The 19,825-nt window shown below is 40.9% G+C and overlaps 2 protein-coding genes across 2 annotated transcripts in view; both read right to left on the minus strand.

Moving 5' to 3' along the window:
* CSRP3 (cysteine and glycine rich protein 3) overlaps positions 1 to 8,258 on the minus strand; it is an 8,417-nt gene extending 159 nt beyond the window's left edge. Inside the window, exons 1-5 of the mRNA XM_009637083.2 lie at positions 8,147 to 8,258; positions 3,441 to 3,609; positions 1,955 to 2,090; positions 1,189 to 1,282; positions 4 to 40 (exon numbers count right to left, since the gene is read on the minus strand). Coding sequence (XP_009635378.1) covers positions 4 to 40; positions 1,189 to 1,282; positions 1,955 to 2,090; positions 3,441 to 3,609; positions 8,147 to 8,258 — 548 coding nt within the window. The remainder of the gene's footprint in view (positions 1 to 3; positions 41 to 1,188; positions 1,283 to 1,954; positions 2,091 to 3,440; positions 3,610 to 8,146) is intronic.
* An 8,861-nt stretch (positions 8,259 to 17,119) lies between these two features.
* Positions 17,120 to 19,825, minus strand: part of E2F8 (E2F transcription factor 8) — a 58,347-nt gene continuing 55,641 nt past the window's right edge. The window contains exons 10-13 of the mRNA XM_009637065.2: positions 19,812 to 19,825; positions 18,789 to 18,918; positions 18,331 to 18,644; positions 17,120 to 17,596 (exon numbers count right to left, since the gene is read on the minus strand). The exon at positions 19,812 to 19,825 is cut by the window's right edge and continues 217 nt beyond it. Of these exons, the coding sequence (XP_009635360.2) occupies positions 17,423 to 17,596; positions 18,331 to 18,644; positions 18,789 to 18,918; positions 19,812 to 19,825 (632 nt within the window). The 3' untranslated portion in view covers positions 17,120 to 17,422. The remainder of the gene's footprint in view (positions 17,597 to 18,330; positions 18,645 to 18,788; positions 18,919 to 19,811) is intronic.

Consider the following 19,825-nt stretch of genomic DNA (forward strand, 5'->3'; position numbering starts at 1 on the left):
AACCCAATTCCTTTGGGACCAAAATTTTTTGCATAGCAAACTGCAAAAGAAGGAGGGAAGTAAATGGTATTCTGAATGTTTTCATATAGAGTTTAATGATTTTTGGTTTTAGAACTACTTCCAGACTTAATAAAAGGAAGGAAACCTGAAAGAGCGTCTTTCTCAGAGGTGTCATCAGGTTCTAATAGTGAAACTGGAATCACCTATTTGGATTAAACAGAAGTCACATCTGATCTTCTCCAAAACTTAAGAAGCCATATGTATTTAGGATCTAAGTTAACATTTTCGTTAAAACTGCTTTCCTGTCTGAAAATACTCAGAAAAACTTGGTCTGTATGAGTAATGCAGATTGAGTAATAAGTTGGAGATTTTCAAAGGAGGTTAAAAGAACTAGAGCTTAGTCCAGAAAGTATTGATGGTAGTTTAAACCACTCCATTTTAACTCTGTATTGCTAAATGTGTGCATGGTTATTTATCACAGCTCTGCTAAGGAAGTAGTAATGGTCAGCGTAGTTCTCAAAATATGCTAATTTGATCACTTGCAATTGTCAGACTGCACCCAAAGTCACAGAACTTAAGTATTCTTCTTTAGGATTCTCTGTAAAATTTAGCCTAGAATATAAAAGCTTAGCATATTTTTTCACTTTAAGCTCTTTCTAAGAGTCAAGTGAAATCCTGTGAACTTTCTTGATCTGAGAACATCTGGGTGTATAATTTGGCATGAATGGGGTATCTTCTGTACAAGCAATATAGTGGAAGTATCCTTTACTGGGAAGAAGTCCAATTACAACCATGACCTTAGGCAGATGACCTTTGAAGATCTCTACCTTTGTGGTTTGGTGGTTTTTTTGGTTGGATTGGGTTTTTCTGAGTGAGAGAGATTGTACAGGTACAAGAATCTACCCAGCAGATATGGCCAGTGTTCCTGTTAGAAGGTCTGAGGACAGATCTGAAAGGACGTCGTATTTGTAGAAAAATTACAACTTTAAAAGTGAAATGTTAATAGCAGAAGATGCAACTGCAATGTAGCTCTTCCCTTTGCTTTCAGAAAGTTGTTAAAAAAGATAAAATGAAATTTCATGAAGTTGTTAAGCATGCAACAAGGTAAATCATGATGGCAATACTAGGTCTAAAAAGTATAATTTTAAATTGACCCAATAACCCCATTCAGCTCGTTACAATTCTTACCTTTACAGTAGAGCTCTCCGTCTTTGTCTGTAACATTTGTAGATTCTAAACTCTTCCCACAAATAGCACAGCGGAAGCACGTCTTATGCCAAGGCTGAGGAAATTAAGACAATTAATTGTATATTACAGAAAGTGCATGCCTAGCAGACATAAGAAGCAAAAGATTGTTGCTTTTTCTGGTTAAAATTGTCTTGATGGTCTTCTGGCTTCCATTTCTAGTCATTCCAGGTTAGACTTTTTTCCAATTACTTACCTAGTGACTTTGTTATTAACGGAGGTCTAGGAAAAGGCAGAGTGCTATGGATGCTACTCTTGTTTTGGCCATTTCCCTGACCTGCAGAGATGATACTCAAGTGAGAGTTCCTAAAGCAGAGAGCTAGCATGTCATGTGAGGCAGGCTTTTGTTTTTCTAGTTACAGAATCTCTTCAATTTATCTGCAATTGCCACTACAAATAAATGTTTAAATTATAACTGTCCCCAGAGGTGTTAATAGAATGACAGTGGTAGAAGAGCCAGCCTGTGCTGTAGCCAGGAGTTGTTCCTCAGAGATCAACAAGATGGGAAAAGTTGAATAAGACTTACAAGAAAGCACATGGATTTAAAGCTGAAAGTCAGTACATCGGACTCTAGCAATTTGCTAATTCATCCTGATGTTTTCTTCATCGAGACTATGAGTAAAAGCTTGAAAGATCAAGGATCTACTAGCTATCATTTATCACCATGGTAAGCACGTGTTTTGCTTCTAGTGCTATAGTAACTACTTACTTTTCCTCCTCCCATGATCTTCTCTGCAGCATAAACTGATTTGCCACAACGGGGACATTTATCCACATCTACCATCTTTTTGGCAAACTTTGAAGGATTAGTTGGTGTCGAAGGACGAGCAGACTTTGGTGACCCCCTAAAACAGAAGATTTTGGTGTTTTAAAATACTGCTTAAAATGTTATCTTCATTCTAGAGATACGATTTCATGGGGTTTTTTGTAAGGGATAAAAATTACTAAGTTACTGATCTTTGACATGGGAAAAGGGGGTGGGGGGAGAGAAAATTAATGGTTTCTGTTGAATTCTGTGTTGTGTGGTTGAAAAGTTGATGCTGTTACCACTGGCGTTACCTGCTTTGGGCTGAGTATGTGGAGCTGACAGTAGCCATGTGCAGAAAGGTTTAATGAAAAGTGAAAGTAAAAAAAGAATTTTGTTTTATTGAGAGGAACGAGGGAAAATGCAAGCAAAAGACCTCTCTTATTATTTGTAACTGGCTATCCACTAGTACTCGGTGGAAAAAAACCTTGAATTTTGCATGCAGTTGTTCCATTAGTCACTGTAACGTTTGGACAGGGATCTAAGGTTCTTGGCTGGCCTTGGGTCAGAAGTACATCAGAATAGTAGCTTTGCTCTGTGTTTCTGGACTTTGTGCCTTATGTATTTGTGCCTTTGATGGAACAACTTTTTAATTATGAGGTTGTTGGGCTGCAACAGGTCATTAAATCTACTCGACAGTGACAGTTTCTGATACAGAGCTCTGCCCGCAATGGATTCATACCTTGCAAGGAGCTACAGTTAAATACATTATTTAAGCTTTTATCTCCTGCACAGCATATTAGTTAATTGGTTTCTTTATAGTAATACCAGGAGAAAGCGTCATTGATTTAGAAATGGGCAGCTTTGAGAATCGTAGAAAAATACTATAAAAAACCCCTGTAATGTCAGAGATAATTATATGCAGCTGAGGCTTTTGGAGATGGTATCCCATTAGAATTCCTTTGCTCAAACATTCTCGGTGTGTTTGTGAGTGTTCTTCAAGCCACAGGGAGGATTTAGAAAGATTATTTCCCCCATTGAGAGGAGAGTTAACAGTATGTGGTAGTGTGGTTATTTCTCTAACAGTAAAACCTAACTGTATTTTAGCCTCTGATAGGGGGGAAAAAAATATTCTTGTGTTCTATGGCGAATGTGACTTTACCCCTGTGCTACTAATGGCAAATTACAAGTGGATATTTACATACGTGGTGGCATATAAAGGCTGCTTCTGCAGAATTGAAGGAGGAGATAGTTTATAAAGAAGGCTTAAAGAGACTAAACGTCATTAAAAACCGGTAAATTACTGTGTCTGCTGAAGGAAAGGCTGTAGGAAAGTCTGCTCTGCTACTTGTGCTAGACGATGTCACGGAAACAGAGTAAAAGATCTAAAATACCCCGCTAAGTGACAAGTAGTACCGGGAAAAGGTGCTGTCGGTGGGATTTAACTCACTGTTGCAGATTCAAGCCTAGATGGTCACCAGTGTCGGTGCTGAGACATCCTGCCCCTTGTCCGAAGCCAATACCCTTGGGCCCATACTTTCTCCCATAACAAGTTTTGCAGTAGATTTCAGATTCGTGAGCTGCTACTGTGGTACTGTCCAGAGCTTTTCTGCAAGCCACTGAAAATGGGAAGAGAGGAGCACGTATAAACATTGTCATTTTCAAATTGGAAAGTACGTGGTTCGGGATAATTACAATCAGTGTCTTTTTTTGTTTATCTTTAAAAATGCAGGAGAAGGAGGGTGTCAGCCTGTAGTCAGTATAAAGCTTCACTGGGCTGTTGCTGAAGTGGTTGTGCGTGCCCACAATGTGCTCTTTTGCCACTTTATGTACTCTAACCCTAGGAAAATCATGAGCTTGTCAAGACAATTTGTCTAGATTTGTGAAGCTTAAGATGAGATCATCATACCAAATCTTAAAAAAAGAAGCAAGAAAAAAAAAAAAAGGAGGTTGCAGGGGTATTGATTCTACTGTGCACCTGCACCTTTCAGAAGAGTCACTCTGAGACTGTGCTGGCTTTCTCATCTCAGCCCATGCTATTTTAACGTGTCAAGTTTCTAGAAGAGGCTATAACGTACATACCATGTCCAGAGTCAAGCAGAACATATTTTTTTATTCATCTAGTCACGTTCGTTTGAGCTGTAGTGCAAGGCGAAGCCATGATCCCAAACAACTGGTAGTCCCAGCTCTGTTAGACATCCCCCAGGATGGTAAGAGTATGACTATAGCCGTTCCAAAACCAGAGGCCTCTTCCTAGTCAGGTTCATTACCAAGAAATACTGCTTGGATTAGCTCATTGGGAAAGGTCTGGGAGACTTTCGGACAGAAGGTGCTGTGGGAATGCCCGATATTCCTAATGGAAAGCAAGTTATATCCTCTACGGCACTGCTTTAAAACAAACCTCAGCTTGGAAGGACCACAGCTTATTGAGTGCTAACAGCTGCTTATTTGGGGACCTCAGTAAGCAAGTATCCATGTTTTGAGAAACACAAGCCCCACCTAGAGCTAAGGAGCGCTGCCGAGGCCGGTCTCACGCGTGAGTCGTCATTCTCCTGGAGTGGCCATGGAAGCTAGATGGAACTCTCCCCAGTTCTTTGCTAATCTGAAACCCAGTCTGCATTTAGAGTCAAGATTTCGAGACTAAATTTTGTTACTGGTCCAGTGGATCTCCTTGCTGCTTATGCATGGAAACTGGATAATAATACATGGAAAAAACCCTAGGAGCTACACTTTTTCTGCTGGGTGACTGCCTGTGCAGCGCTGTTTGGGGAGCTCAGCATGAGGCAGCCCTCACCCCATCCAGAGAGGATGAAGCTTTCAGTTCAGAGCGCCTATAGGAAAAACAACAAGCTTTTGTAGTATGCTTAAAAACTAAAAATTCAACCCTTCTTACAAATCGTTCACTGGGTCAACAGTGGCTAAGGGGGGGGAGGGGAATATAGGGAAAAACTTTTTCTGCAATTTCCCTTGAAACAAGTGCACAGCCCACAGAGGGCATTCCAGTCGCGTGGAGGCTGTTGGTGGCTTGGAAAATAAAGTTGCTTAGCTCATGTAAGCAACAGAAACCTGTGAAATACATAAGTATTGCAAGCGGTTGGAAGTTCAAGCTCTAGAAGAGTTAGGAAGAGTTAGCTGAGGGCTTGATTAGCCCCTCTTCCCTCCGTGTTTATTTTAACTGTCCTGCTGTGAGTCTAAAATGCATCCACGCCAGAGAATTTAAGCCGATACTGGAACCTGTGCAGCTTTAATCCTGTCACTGTACTGCGCAGAGGGGAAAATTTGATGTCTATTAACCTTTACAGTTAATAGAAATAAAACGAGGGGCTTCTGTAAATGTGTGAACCTGATCTCGTCATGCTGCAGTCTCTTCTGCTTTGGGATGATAATTACATTTGCAAAGGGAGTTAAGGGACGATGGAAACTCTAGCAGAAGATAAAGTGTTTCTATTCCTGGCACCTTAGGGATAGAGTATCAATTCACCACAACAGATGGAGCAAAAGCCCTTGAAGTGCTATTGTTGAAATAACTTTGAGACCTGTCATCTGCCAGTAGATACCGTTCACGAGCAGGCACGGAGAAGTTTCAGGTTGATGGCGTGAGATCCTGCCAAATGTCTGTCACAGCTGTGCTTTAAGTAAAAGACTGACGGGGAAACAAGGTAGGTAAATAGCAATCTGCGTGGGAAGGAGGGGTTGTTGGAAAGCAGTTTCTCTCTCATACTGGTTGTTTAAAAAAAAAAAAACAACCCAACAACAAACAAACAAAAAAAATCACAAAAAAACCCCAAGCCCCCCAAACCCAAAAATTCTGGAGTAGAGAGAGTGTGATTTATAGTCTAGCTTGTCTGATTCTTACCATGTTAACAGGTTGGTTTGAACTGTTTATAATTTCGCCCAAAGTGAATTTTTTGGTTGAAAAAGACTGATGTGGTTTGTGTGTCTGGTCAAATATAATGTAAAATACAAAATATTTGTGATATATATTTAATATAAAAATATATAAAAGCTTAGCTAAATAGGTTAACTGTTTCTGTACCTGAGACTAGGTCAGGGAGGATTGCTTTTCTTCTGTAGAGAAATGAAATCCTATAATTGGTTCATTGAAAAGCCCATGAACATGATACATGATACTGAGTTGTCCAGAGCTGCTGATTAGTGTGTGTGAATCATGGGGAAAGCAAAGCCAATTAACCTACCTCTCGTATGCCAACTGGGCTTAGATGCATCTTTAGTGTCATACCTTAAACTTAAACATGCTTCTGCTGGGAATACTTTTTTTAGTATCTAAGCTATTAATAGTTTAGTTCAGACTTGTGACTACAAGTGGCAAATAATAAAAAAAACGCCAAACCCCCCCAAAAAACCCCAACCAACCAAAAAACCACAACAAACCAACCAAACAGTTGGCAGAGCTAGCAGATGTATGTTGTTTATCATGAATTAGTAAAAAACAAAAACCAAAAAAAAAAACCAACCCACAAATATCAGTTATGCTTCAAATGAAGCTTAAACTTGGGAACAAATATTAGATGGGAGAGAAACGTTAACTATGCCCTATTGGGACAGCTGGTTATTTTCTTTAGACACTGGAGAGTCTACTAGTTTGTCTTCTGCCGTAGCATTTTCTAGCATTTGGTAAAGCGCAAGCATCAGTTGAAGCTTCTCTCGTCATTACCACGTTCATGTCCCCTGCCCTGTAGTTTCTCGGGTATCTAGTGTTAATCGTTACAGGCAGCACGTGGAAGCAATAAGTCTTCTCTAGGTTTCACAAAACTGAGATTTTTACCATTATGTAAGAATTGGCTGAAGGTTGTCAAGTAACTGAAAACTTTTTGAGGGAATTCTTCCTTAGTCTTTTAGGCATCACTTGCAGGGCACGTGGAGAAAGGCAAAGACGACTCAAGTGTGTCCTTTAGACTGACTCTGCCTAGCGCTGTACCACATCATTCAAGCATGTAATATCAATCTCATGCCTCCAAATGAGAATTCTTCATCCAGGAAAAGAGGGTGAAAAATTGGATTCAATGGCTTCTAAGCTGTCATGCTGGAATTCATACTGCAAAGGTACTAAACCTCAAGCATTGTCTGCAAAATCAAATATTTAGCTATCTTTACTTCTTATCAAACTGTTTACTCTCTCCACAAAGGGCAAATGGAGCTGAATTGACACCTTCTCGCTGATTTTTTTCAAGCACTAGCTCATCTACAGAGAAAGCAAAATTCCTGGAAGCTATCTGCCAAATGTTAGAGGTGTGTGAATTAAAAGAGTAAGTGAACTGGGACTCTGAAACGTGGGGAAGGACGAGACTGATGCCCTTGCAGGGTGTTGGTGGGAGATTTTGGTGGCACTGGGGTAATGTCTTTCCGCTTTCCTGTGTGAAATGAATTAATGTTAGGGTTCACCGTAAAAGTAATCATGTATAATATCCTAATAAGACATAGTTGTGCCTTATGAGTGCTGATTGTTTAGTTCTTCTAAACTTGAAACAAACCTGCAATATGCTGTGTTGTGGGACAAAAGGTAGGGTTTCTTGGAGATGGACCTAGACACCGTGATTCTGCCAGTGCTCCAGTGGCCCTAGCAATAATCTTCCAATGCGTGTTTGGAAAAAGAAAAGCCAGGAGCCTGAGAGGCAGAAGGCTTGGGGTGAAGGGCCAGAAAACTGGGCTTGATTATTAAAGAGCTGCTATGGAGTGGCAAACTGGCATTTCAGAAAAGTGGCTCCTGCTGTGAAACAAATACGGTCATTTTCCGTCCTTCCGTTGCTGAAAGGATGGGAAACAGGTTTCAGCTTGGGGTTTCCAGAGGGTGCTGGAGCAGAATCAGTCTCGCTATGCTGTACTTTGGGTAGGATGATTAACTTGTGACTGCCCTCTGCTTCGAACTTTCCCACTAGTAAGATGCACAGGCTTAACAAAACCTTCCCTGTGTGAAATTCAGTCTGATGCTGCTTGCTTCTACTGTCCTGTACAGTTGCTTAGGGTATTTAAAAGCCTGCTGTAGGGTCCTGTGAGCAAACTTGTTGAACTGGGCAAACTATGAAGCTCCTTTATCCCATGCAAAGTAATACAAAAGTAAATTTACTAGCTTCTAATGGAAGATTGATACAGAGCTATGGGAATACTGTGAAGTTAAAACAGTGTAGCCCAGCTTACTGCAGAGGAAGCACGTCTTGTGAAAGCTCCTTCCGTTGCACTGGATTTCCTCGGCATGGTACACTGTCTTTTCACAGGCGCCACATTTGGCTCCACCTCCCCAGTTCGGCATCCTTATATCTGAAGGGCAGCCTAGAAAATCAAATTACATAAAGAAATACAACAGCAAGAGTGAATTATTTTAAACAGAACAGCTTGATTTTAATTTTTTATTTTATTATTTTTTTTTTTTACTTTTCCTCCCTCCCCTCTGGGTCAACTGCTATTGCAGGGTGGCCCCAAGCCAGTATCTCCTTGTATGAATTACACTGCAGCACTTGTAAGTTCTCTCTAGCTGAGAGTCCACCTGGCTTCTGTAGCCCTGTATGCTGGCGTAGCCTTTTCCCCTCTGTTTTTCCTATATGTGTGTTGATCTGGTTTTAGGAGGCAAATTTTAATGGAGGCTTACAAACACTTTGAAGCATTACTGGAGTTCAAGCACAAGTGTGGACAGTATTTGGCATTAAATTTGCTACAGAACAGTATTCTACCTAGACTCTCTGTTAAGAGGCAGCATATAATACTATTTATACCTTTCCAAAGCAAGCACTAGTTCATCCAGTGCCACATGAGCATCCTCGGTGACATGTATAAAGGCGATTTTCTGTGTCAGTGTATCATTTCCTACAATTCACACCTGGGTACTTCCACCTTGAAGTTTAACAAATGTACAATGTTATTTTAGAGGATGCTTTAATAGAAACAAGTTGGGTTTTGCTTTTCTGAATTCTTGATAAAACAGGTGCAAGATCCCGGTGCTGCACAGCCATTATAAAGTAATAACAGGGAGGTTCATAAGACACTTAAAGCCTGGTTTCCTTTGTAGATTGTTTTAAAAATCTAAATGCCTGAGAAAGGGGAAAAAAAAAAAAGCGCATAGTGCTTACTGTTCCAGTTCTTACTATTCCAGTTACTGCTGAAGTGAGTAGCCCAAGGTCACACAGGAGGGCAGCATCGGAGCCAGGAGCCCAGTTTGGGTCACCTGATGGCGGCTCGGTAAGTGCCCTTCCCAATGACTGGGCTATCACCCATCTGAAACAACCCCAACCTACGGTTTGCCCTTCTGTTTTCTTGTTTGAGTCATTGTTTCTGGAAAGACTGGGACGTCATCTTGTCATCTGCACATCGTATTATCGGGTTGTTCCAAGCTCCTGGCGCAGACCTTCCTTCTCCTTCTTGGAAAACCAGTCACCTTCTTATTATAGTTCTTTTGAAGCCTGCTTGTGCTATTTGTATTTGATTAAATCCGCCGTGAGGTATTCTTAACTAAGAAGAGGATTTTGAATGCTGAATCAGGCCTGCTGCCTGAGAATTTTCTTCTGAAGTCAAGTGAGAGAGAGAATGGAATTTATCATGGCAGTCATCTAACAGTTCGTGCTTTAGACGGCTTGTGTTTCAGATTAGCTTTTTACTATGTCTGTACATGGGACACCAATGCCCCGTGATTATCATCATTTTAGTGACTTCTGTACTGTGTCTTCTGAACTTCAAGAATGAAATGAACAATTCCCTATGTGCCAGCTCTGCAAGCTTAACGCAAAGGTGACGGGAACTCTTTCTGGCTACTAACACTACAAACCATGCGATGGTACAAAAGACACATCTGTCCAGCAGAAGGGAGATGGCATAGGAGTGTGTGCCGAAGCAATAGCACTGAGGACATAGCAACGTGGCCACGTTTTAACAGTCGGTGTTTGATAGCAATGCAGCTACCAGCACATCCAAACACCTCCACTTTAGTGCTGCGGTTATTAGCATATCCTTAAACCCTGTATAATTGCATATTCACTGGGGGGACTGTTGCCTGCGGTATCCTGTTATCCTCATGCAGTTTCTCCTTCTCTTTGTAAGGCTGATTGATGCTCAGCTGAACAACCCTCCCCAGCTCAGCCAGCCTGCTCCTCTGCTGTCGTACAGCAGCGGCACCGCTGATCTCTTTCAGACCCTGTCAGTTCTCTTGGGAGGCTGTTCACGAGCCGACCTGCTCCAACAGTTAAATGACAGTAATGATGCAAGAAGGAAAAGAAAACTCAGCTTGCCTCGAACTCTGTTTACCTGTAATGTAACGAGTAAGAAGCAAAAATCTGCTGTCACTGAAATAAGAAAAGAAAATAACTGCACGCGAGGAACTGACTGTGAATTTGGTCCCTTCCTACTCGGTGAAGGCTTCACTGAATAGCACCGCCAACACCTTCTTTCCATTTCTCTTAAATGGGAGATAAAGGAAGAGAAACTCTTCACATAGGTAAAATCTTATAGTCTCATTCTGTATTTTCTCCTGTCTTGAAAGTACTTTTGTATCAGTGCCATTTTTTTCTCTTATAAAACTAATTGAAGTAATGCTTCAAACATTTTAAGAGAAGGAAGAGCGACGGGAGATAAAAATCAATTTTGTGACACTTTCTCAAAAATTAAAATGAGATGTCCATGCTTCCAAATCAAGTTTCCAGTCGAATCCCTTCCCAGCTGGAGCAGCACCGATAGCTGCCTGGGGGGAGAGCAGTTTGTACCTCCCATCTCTGTTAAGCTACTTCTGCTGTTTTAGTTCCCCTCAATGGCACACCAAGCCTCTCAGTCTGTGGCGGCGGGATACTTGCTGGAAAGCAACTCCAATTATGTAATTAGCTGAAGGAAAAAAAATAATCACTGAAAAAGCCTGATAATGCGTGATAGTGAGCCGTGTGCCGTGACGGGCCGTGGTCAGAGCTCTTCAAAGAACCATTGCTCCTGAGGCTAAATATAGTAACATGACTGGGCATGCATACACATTTTCCATGTTTTTTTGGCATCACCTGATGGGAAGCTGCAGGAGAAAGCAGTCACAGTGAAAACGTTCCCATGAGGATACCAGCATACGAACGGCAGTGTATGCGGCAATGTCTGCGCTGGCTGGCTTAACCATGGGGTGAGGTACCCAGACGAGTCCGTGCCCATGCCTGGTGTCTCCTTGCCTTCTTCATCCCTCCAAACACTGCACTGCAGTGGACATCCCTGTGGATGCTGCCTGTGCAGCGGTATTGCCATGAGCAAGTAAATTCCACAGGGTATGTGGCATTCATAGTTTTATACTCATCTAAATGGTAACGGTGGATTAAGTCTCCGTCCTTGCAACGTGCAAATAGAACTTGGTCTCCTATTTGTCGTAAGAAAAAAATATACCTCAAGTCTTAACGTCACTTAATTTCCTTGGGTGTCAGCATCTAAATCCCCTTGGAATTCCCTGAACTTTGTTGTCTAAGCCTGGCTAACTCGCAGTAACTGCTAACTGCATGGTACTTGTTATATTTTAGTGATCAAGTGGGAAGAAGCGTGGGCCCAATCTAAGTGTATGAAACATGTGACAGAGAAACTTCTGAGTATTAATATTGTGGCATGTTGGCAGGCACTCATGGTACGGTTAAGCCGGAGGAGTGTTCTTGGTCTTGCTCTAATAGTATGCATCAGCTCGTCTCATTCCATTTCAAAATGCAGCTACTACATGGAGTAGAATTTATACACATCAGATGTGCAGCCAAGGATACGTGCTTCTTGTTATTTAAAGCTGGTAACACCACTATCTCGGCCAGCCTTGAAGCAAGGAAGCCTTTGAAGTGCTTCTGTGCTCTGCACAGGCATGAAAAAACGTGAGCCGTCTTCTGTTGGGCTGTTCCTCATACCGAACAAATCTGGATGTCACAGCACTGCTTATTTATGAGAATATCATCCACAAATATATTTAGATCCATTGATTTAAATGGGAGGTGGCTGCAGTATTGGCCCCGTGAAGTTGTGTAGAGGAGTAAAAGGCAGCGCTAGCACTAGACAGCACGGGGCAGGTGAAAAAGAATTTGAAAATAATTCTGGTTTTTCCTTGCTAAACATCAGGCTTTCACTCCTAAATGCCGACATGTTGGATGGTCTAGAGCTCAGGTCATATCTGAACGGTCTGCAGAAGTCACCTGTCGGGTGGCTGGGGGGATTATCACAGGGTGCCACGTGTGCTATGGGGTGGCCTCGAAGTGGATAAATGGAATGGGAAATGTCGGTCTTTGTGGCTGCTGGTAGAAATGGTGGTAGAAATGCTGAACCAGGACCGATGGAGAGGATGTGCCTTGCATCTCTCTTTATTTTAGTCCCAGCTAGCTGTTGGGTCTAGACTCGGTTAAAAGCATACCGATCCCTTACCTAGTAAATAAACAGTAATAATATAAAATGAAATCGCTGTCTACACTGAAATACAAGTTTCAAGGCTCCATTTGAAACTCTCTTCCCAGCTGAAGCCTGTGGGAAATGCCAGCACAGCTGGGACCTCATTCCGGTATCTAATCACAGCTCCACTGCTGACCTGTCCTGTGACCGCCAGTGACTCACCCCACTCTCCTTCGAGTTATTTGCCCTGCCAGCACCGTGGGGGTAACAATATATTGCTTCCGTTATGAAAGTAGCAATAAAATGCCACTATAGTTCTTCTCTTTCTCTGCAGTTAACACTGGCAATGTTATGTTTTATCCTGATGTGTCCGCAGTGTAAAGTGCGGTTCCTGCCACTGCATCTCAGAAAGCCTGAAGTTGTTTTAGTCAAGATCCAATCCATTGCCGAAAGTGTTCTCTCTCAGCAGGATAGATTCACAACAGAGAAAATGTATTTAAAGGGTGAGTTCACTTACTGAAAGATGCCAAGTTGTCATGTGGTTATAATCCTATTTCTTATATTCTGATGGCATTCAATGGAGTATGGATACAGGTAAATTTTAAGTTGATGAGTTCATGGTGTACATTTAGCCTCCCCCCTCCTTCCCCCCCTCCTCCCCCCAAGTCTCATGATGACTAACATTTTTTCCTTTATTTCTGCAGTAAAAAAACACAGGGAGATGAAGGGATGGGAATTTCCACACTGACACAGGAAAGTTAATGCAATTTTTCATTGACACAGGTCACTCTAAGTTACACAAGCCCTTTTGAAACAGGAGATTGTAAGTGACTTGATATGAAGCACGTGATGTGCAAAGCTGATAGAAAAACCCGAAGTCCTGTGTCTGAGTCCTTTGCTTTCATCTCTGTGTCCTTCAATTATCTGTTACTTCCTAGCATAGTAATGCCACATATCTTTTAAAACCTCCTTGATGCACACTGTTGCAGAAATTTAAGATTGCACCTCCAAAAAATACGATATCCTGACACTAGAACAAGGTACTTGGTTCTGACTTAAAAAACAACCACCACCACCCTCCCATACTTGCACATACGTGCCCAGAGAGCAGTTTGATTCACGCGGCTGAGGGAAACTGCACCCTGCTGTACAAATGCTGTTCCTTTTTCCAGACCTAATCCCGGGCTATCAACTTTCACTTTTCCTTCCACAAGATCCTTCTCTAAATCTTTATCCGTGCACTAAGTCTTTTAAGTGCCAAGCAAAACTGTTACAGACTGTGAAACATTGCCACAATGATTGAGATCAGAGACAGAATTATTTTATCTACATACAAGGCTCTGGTTCTTTGAAATAATTTTACATTTAGGTAGAAAACTTTTCAAAGTAAATTTTTTTTTTTTTTCTTTTTAAGCTCTTGGAGCTTTTCTGAAGACTTGACCAACCATGCTGTCTTCTAATGGTTGAATGATGGATGTGTGAATTCTTTCATCTTGCATTATTATATAGCCATTTTCTGTTGAGTCTGCATAGAAGTTTTCTTCTCATTTCATGTAAAACTGACTGGTCCCTGGCATTAAATATTTTGAGGATTTTTTTTTTTTTTTTTTTTTTTTTTTACTTCTAGAATACTTTTATCTAAGAAATTATGAAAGCATGTACATTTGCATACATACAAAGACAAACTATTTGTGGAAAACATCATTCTGTAGCTCTGTAAAAAAAAAATAATTTAAAGCTTCTGAGACTTGCCTTGTCCAGTCTTGCATGTAGTCAAAACCTGTGGCTCATTACGAGGGTCCCCACAGCCCCCTTCATGTAACACTGGTAGCTACTATATAAGCAGAGAAGCCCGGAAGAGTCTCTTTTATCAGTCGCTCCTCCAGACCTAAAATACTGCTTGTCAGCTCTGTTGGACGCGCATATCTGTGCTACACCTACACATTTTTCATTATCGAGCAATAAGCTGTTCCTGTCACTGGTTGGGGAAAAAAAAGTACCCCAACCCTTATATCAGACAGCCTTGTTGGAACGCGATATACTGTACTTACTGGAGTTGCTTGATGTTTCTCCCTGTTTTCTTGGGCCTCAAAGGGTTTGAACGGAAAGGATTCCTGCACTCTTTAAATGCAGTGGCCACTGCTGTCAGCCCTATAAGCTGGGAGGGGAGGGGAATGAGGGAGAGTTTCAGGGATCTGAGCAATGCCATTGCTATCACCGTGCTGAAAATAACCTCTGACAAAAGCCTGGCATTTTGTTCCCTTATGTCCACTTGTGAGTAGGTGGACAACAATGCAGCCCCTCAGATTACACCTAGAGGGCATTCCTAAGCGCCGTCTAATAGATCAGAAATAAAGATTTGAGTTTTAGAGTTGCTACTGCATTGCTTAAACGTGAATCGTAAAATAACGGTTCCTGAAATGAGGATTGAGTTATGAATGGTCACATTGCCAAAAGTAATTAACTAAAATGATTACTAAAAAAAAAATAAATCAAAACCTGTTTGTAGGAACCTCTGGAACTCAGCAATTTTAAACCAAATAGAATTTCCTTCAGCCATTCGTGATTTGATAGATACAACCGTTTTGTCTTTTAGACTACAGAGAATTATGCTTTATACTCTATAACATTTAAATTTTCACTGGTTTTAGGGGTTAAGGTGGCTAGGTAATATATGTAATATGTAGCATGTCTAACCATTGCAGTTGTATTTGCCACGTCTGGCTGGGCTTGTTGGAAATGGGTGGTGCTGCAGACATATTGAAGATGTGGAGACTGAAGTGTGAAGTACTTGAAGTTCACTTTTTAATGGGTTTTGTTTAATGTGCTTTGAAGTTTTAGAGCTAATTCTCATTTTCTGAAGGGATGTCTGAGCTTAGAAGCTTTGTTGACTTTGCTGTGTGTGAAAGGGCCAAGCCCTTACAGTCCAGGGGTGAAACACCAAGAGTCTGAAGCTGAGAGTCTCAACTCTGGGACTTCCGTGGGAGCATAAGGAAATCTGGTGCCACATCTATGGCAGACTTAAGGATTTTAGGGGTCTGTTTGCTGAGGCTACTTAGAAAACTCCTAGGAGCCTGTAGATCCATGGACTGTTGAGTTCAGCAAAAGTTTTATAATGCAGAGACAGGTCCTTGATGTAAAGTTGGAGGACTATTTTTTCCTCCTGTGGAGAAAGATTTTGCCCCAAAACATCAGTATTTTCTCTTTGTCAGAGAATTTGAGGAGAAAAGGCAGGGAACAACCTTCAGTTTCCTGATATTGGGTGTTGCCAATGTTGTTACCATTTCACCAAGCCTAATTACTGTAGTTATTCTGTCAACTGTGCTGTCCAAAAATCAAAGGTTTGTGGTTTGTTTCCTTTGAGTAATGCAAGTTTCTATAAAGCTTTGCCTTTGTGCTTCTAGAAGGAGATTGATAGCAGGTGTAAGGAAGATCAATTACCACTTCAGAGAAGAAAAAACAAAATCTACTCCCTGCTGCAGTGAGAATTCCTCCATTTTCCAGCTTTTATTCTTCTCTCTCCTCATGTAGGAGTATTTCAATAGTTACCCTATTCTGTCCGGTGTATTTTGTATTATAAAGTAATTTTGCATTATTAAAAAGCAAGCCAGTTGGCTGTTTTAACAATTTTATTTTTCTTTTACCCAGTCCAAGTCTGAATCTTGGGCTTTGCAAGTGTTTTTCCTGTCCTAGCTTGGACAGCCAGGCACATTTCACTGGGAAGGCAGATGATACACTGTATTTTCTGTTATTTGTTTGTTATTCCTTGTCATCTAAGATGAGCGTGAGCTGAGCAAGGAGGCTTCATCTTTCTTCCTGCAGCATAGAAGAGACTCTGCTGTACCTAAATTTGTTTGGTTTAACTTAACCTGTTTGATACAAAATTGCAGTAGGAGGGAAACAACAGTTGGAAGCTGACATGTATCTCTGCTAGAAAGTAGTAACTAACAGGGCAGCTCCAAACGCTGTGGGCACAGCCAGGAGGCGCCAGGCCCCCTCCTCCTAGGCCTTACCTTATTCGCAGCAGTGACTGGCTAGCGTGACTTACTTCTGCCACCAACGGTTTTAGATGGTTACAAAACCTTGTGTCAAACGTTATGAAAACTCTCTCTTAGGCTTCAAGCCTCTCTCGTGGCAAGAGAACCTACGGATTGTGTATGGTGTGGCGTGCACCGGCTCCAACGCTGCATTTAACCGGGGAAGAGGCAAGGTAAGGAGCGTACACCTTCAAATCTGTCTGGTTAGCTTGAGGGCCAAACCTTGTAACTTCTCAGTTCTGTGACGTTTGGAGAGCACCTTCCGGAATACTCTAGGGAGATAAGGATGCTCTGAATCCCAAACTTCGTAACTGTATTTTCCTCTACCTGTTGCTATTAGGAGATGTAATCTCTGGAGTGCAGAAGTCAGACTGAGTTACTTAAATCCCTTTCTGATGAAATACCATTTTCCCTTTCTTCAGAAGACAGACACCCCCCTGTCTGACAAAAAAAGAATGAAGAGATGCCAGTGAATATATACAGTATTACTTAAGTAATTTAATTTGATCAAACAAAAAAGTCAAAATTTGAGTTTGATGTAAGTTTAATCTGAACAAATTGATTTAAAAATACAGTATAAATAATTCTTAACTTATATAAAACTTGATTAAGAATTCATTTTTTGTTTTTTTTTTTATTACTAACTTTACAAAAGAGCATTATTGAACATAGGAGCAAGACATTCGAACTATGGACTTTTGTTAAGACATAAAATATGTACACACTCACAGTACTTTTCTTTGTGCAAAATACATACTGACGGATAGACTGTACCTTTCTGTACAAAGACAATTTCAGCTTACTTTGCATAGCAGAAAAGCAACACAAAACCCACTAGATACATAACTTTGTTGCTGTAACACTTCAGGTAAGCCTTTTGGAAAAATTAGACATAAACTTTTTCATTAAGAGACAGTTTTCATTCTAAAGCATTAATTAAGGCTATTCCAGTACTGAGTTCTTGCCAATACATGCCCAAAACACACATTGTCCATCCTACAATCCAAGATGTGCGCAGTGTATTGCCAGTAATTATGCTTGCTAACACATTCAGCAATTTGATATCCCAGAATTAGTCTTCTGACACTTCAAGTTTTCGTTGAGGAATATACAGAGTTCCTTGAGAGACTCTATCGGTACCATCCGAACTTGCAGACAGTGAAGATACCGTGTTTGGCCCTCCTGGTGTGCGGAAAAATATTTCTGTAACTGTCTGGGGCTCTTGGGGTTCCTTTGGAACACAAGGCTAAAGAGAAGAGAGAAAATGACTTTCATTTAAGGGGAATAAAAAAAAAAAAAGAGTGGATTCTAGTTTTAGGTTTCTACAGGATGTTAGCAAACTAGTTTTTTTTTTTCCTGAAATTAAAAAACTTTACAACTCTACTGAGAATAATATGCCTGTATTCCTTAGACGTATCTATAAATATGTACGTATAAAATCAATTAAATAAAAACCTAGTTTCTCTAATCCCCTCCTATCTCCTTTTTTAATACAAGCAGATCTTAGGCAATACAGTATTACACAAAATATACAGACAAACTTCCTGTGGGAAAAAAGTATTCTTTTAAAGTCCTCCGTGGTCCCATCCTGTTAAAAAAGCTAACATTAAATGCAAGAACTTGAGAGTAGATTAGGAGAGTAACGAGAAGGAAAGGTAAAGTAACAAACGGACAGTTTGTCAGTAAGTGTCTTGTCGGATCTGTGCAAAATCCTCCCTCTAACCCAGCTGCCTCTCCACATCTTGTCATCTTCCAGCTGGCTCCACTTCCACAACAAACAAGATACTTGTTCTTCCTTTCTAACCTCTCGGTTATATTGTACCTATGCTGGCCTTTGCTGCCAGCTCTTTTGGGGCAGTGCCGATTTATAAAGATGAAAAAAAAATGTCTATTTAAAAATTTGACCTGGTATAAAGCATTACTGCACTATACTTCCCACACAACCCACCACGGTCAAGGAGTTGCAATATTTTTACTTACTTTCTCCTCTTGCAAGTTCATGTTTTCTGAGCTGTGGCTAACGTTTTCTGGTTGTGAAGAGACTGGCATGTGCTGAAGAACAGGACTTGCAGGAACTTGCACGCCAGCGGGTATTAGTCCTACGTGTTGCAGTGTAAAGTTCAGAACAGAAGAACTTGGATTTGGGGCAGAACTGGTATTGCTTGAATTGAGACAGGAGTTGCTGAGGACAGGCGCAGCTGCTATTGAAGTTGGTGACAGCATTATATTCAAGGGTGTTATGTGAAAAGCAGGAATTTTAACTTTCAGTTCAGATGCTGTCACTGGAATGACTCCTGAAACAGAAAAATCAAATGTTGACGGGGATTAAAAATGGAGACTCAAGCCACTGCATTGTGATTTCATTACCTCAGTAGGATGAATCTGGCCCACAGTCCTTTAAGCTGGACAACTGTCTGCCTATTTTATTGAACACTCACCAGCAATGGGTGAGCTGTAGCTAGTGGGCTGTAACGAACACATCCCAGCCTTCTCTTTCTCAGAAAAGCCTGCCTTGTTGCCGTGGGTACACTGAGTAAGAGGAATAAGATAGCCAGATGGAAAAAAAGTCTGAAAAAGAAAAAGACAATAAACCTTAACCCCAAGCATGTAATGAATAAAAAAATGAAGTTTTTCTCCAAAGTTGCATCCCCCTTGCCTTGTTCTTATCCTTTATCCTCCATATCCCCAGGATCCTATATTCCATGCCTGTCCTACCTTCTGTCCAAAATTAGACAGAACTGACTCAAGGACACACTCTTCAAAGACTGCCCTACAGTGCAGACATCAGCTGGCTCCATTTCCAGCTGATATCCTCAGCGAGGAACTGGAAATCCATCCGGGATTAACACAGTACAATTAGATTACACAAGAGAGAAATCCTGATACTTATCTTGTTGGTTTTTTTTTTTCTTTTCCCAGAAGAAACGTCTAGAGCCAATAATCACCATGTCACCTCATTCTTGGATTGTGTTTTTCATAAGACAAATATTGGAAGAGAATCTTTTTGCATTTACAAGTTCTGTTTTTGTCAACAGTCAACAGAATTTTCTTTATTCAGGTTCTCTACAGCAGCAAGGCTTAACTGCAGAATACCAAATTTTACTGACAAAGGCAGTTTCATGTGGTTCTGTTGGAAACAAAGTATTCGAGACTAAATAGATGCAAAGGACTGGGGATACAAGGGATCTCATCATTGCCTTCACCTACTTAGTCTTAGTTGTGATCTTAATCCAAATCAAAGCCTGAAAGTCACTTTCTGTCCTCTTATTTGTGTACTTAAAGCAGAAATAGAAGTCCTACATTCCTACAAAATAAAGTTTAAAAGTTACACTAAAAACAATCCATCCAAAGACAATCCATGAATGTGTAGTTCATTATTGTTTTGGTTTTTTTTGCAAAGACACCAAATGATGTTTTCCCAGATAATGGCAAGGTGTGCTGCGGTCTCTGATGAAGCTTACCTCATGAGCAGGAA

This window comes from Egretta garzetta, unplaced genomic scaffold (assembly GCF_000687185.1).
Source record: "Egretta garzetta isolate BGI_Z169 unplaced genomic scaffold, ASM68718v1 scaffold454, whole genome shotgun sequence".
In the NCBI taxonomy this organism is placed as follows: domain Eukaryota; kingdom Metazoa; phylum Chordata; class Aves; order Pelecaniformes; family Ardeidae; genus Egretta; species Egretta garzetta.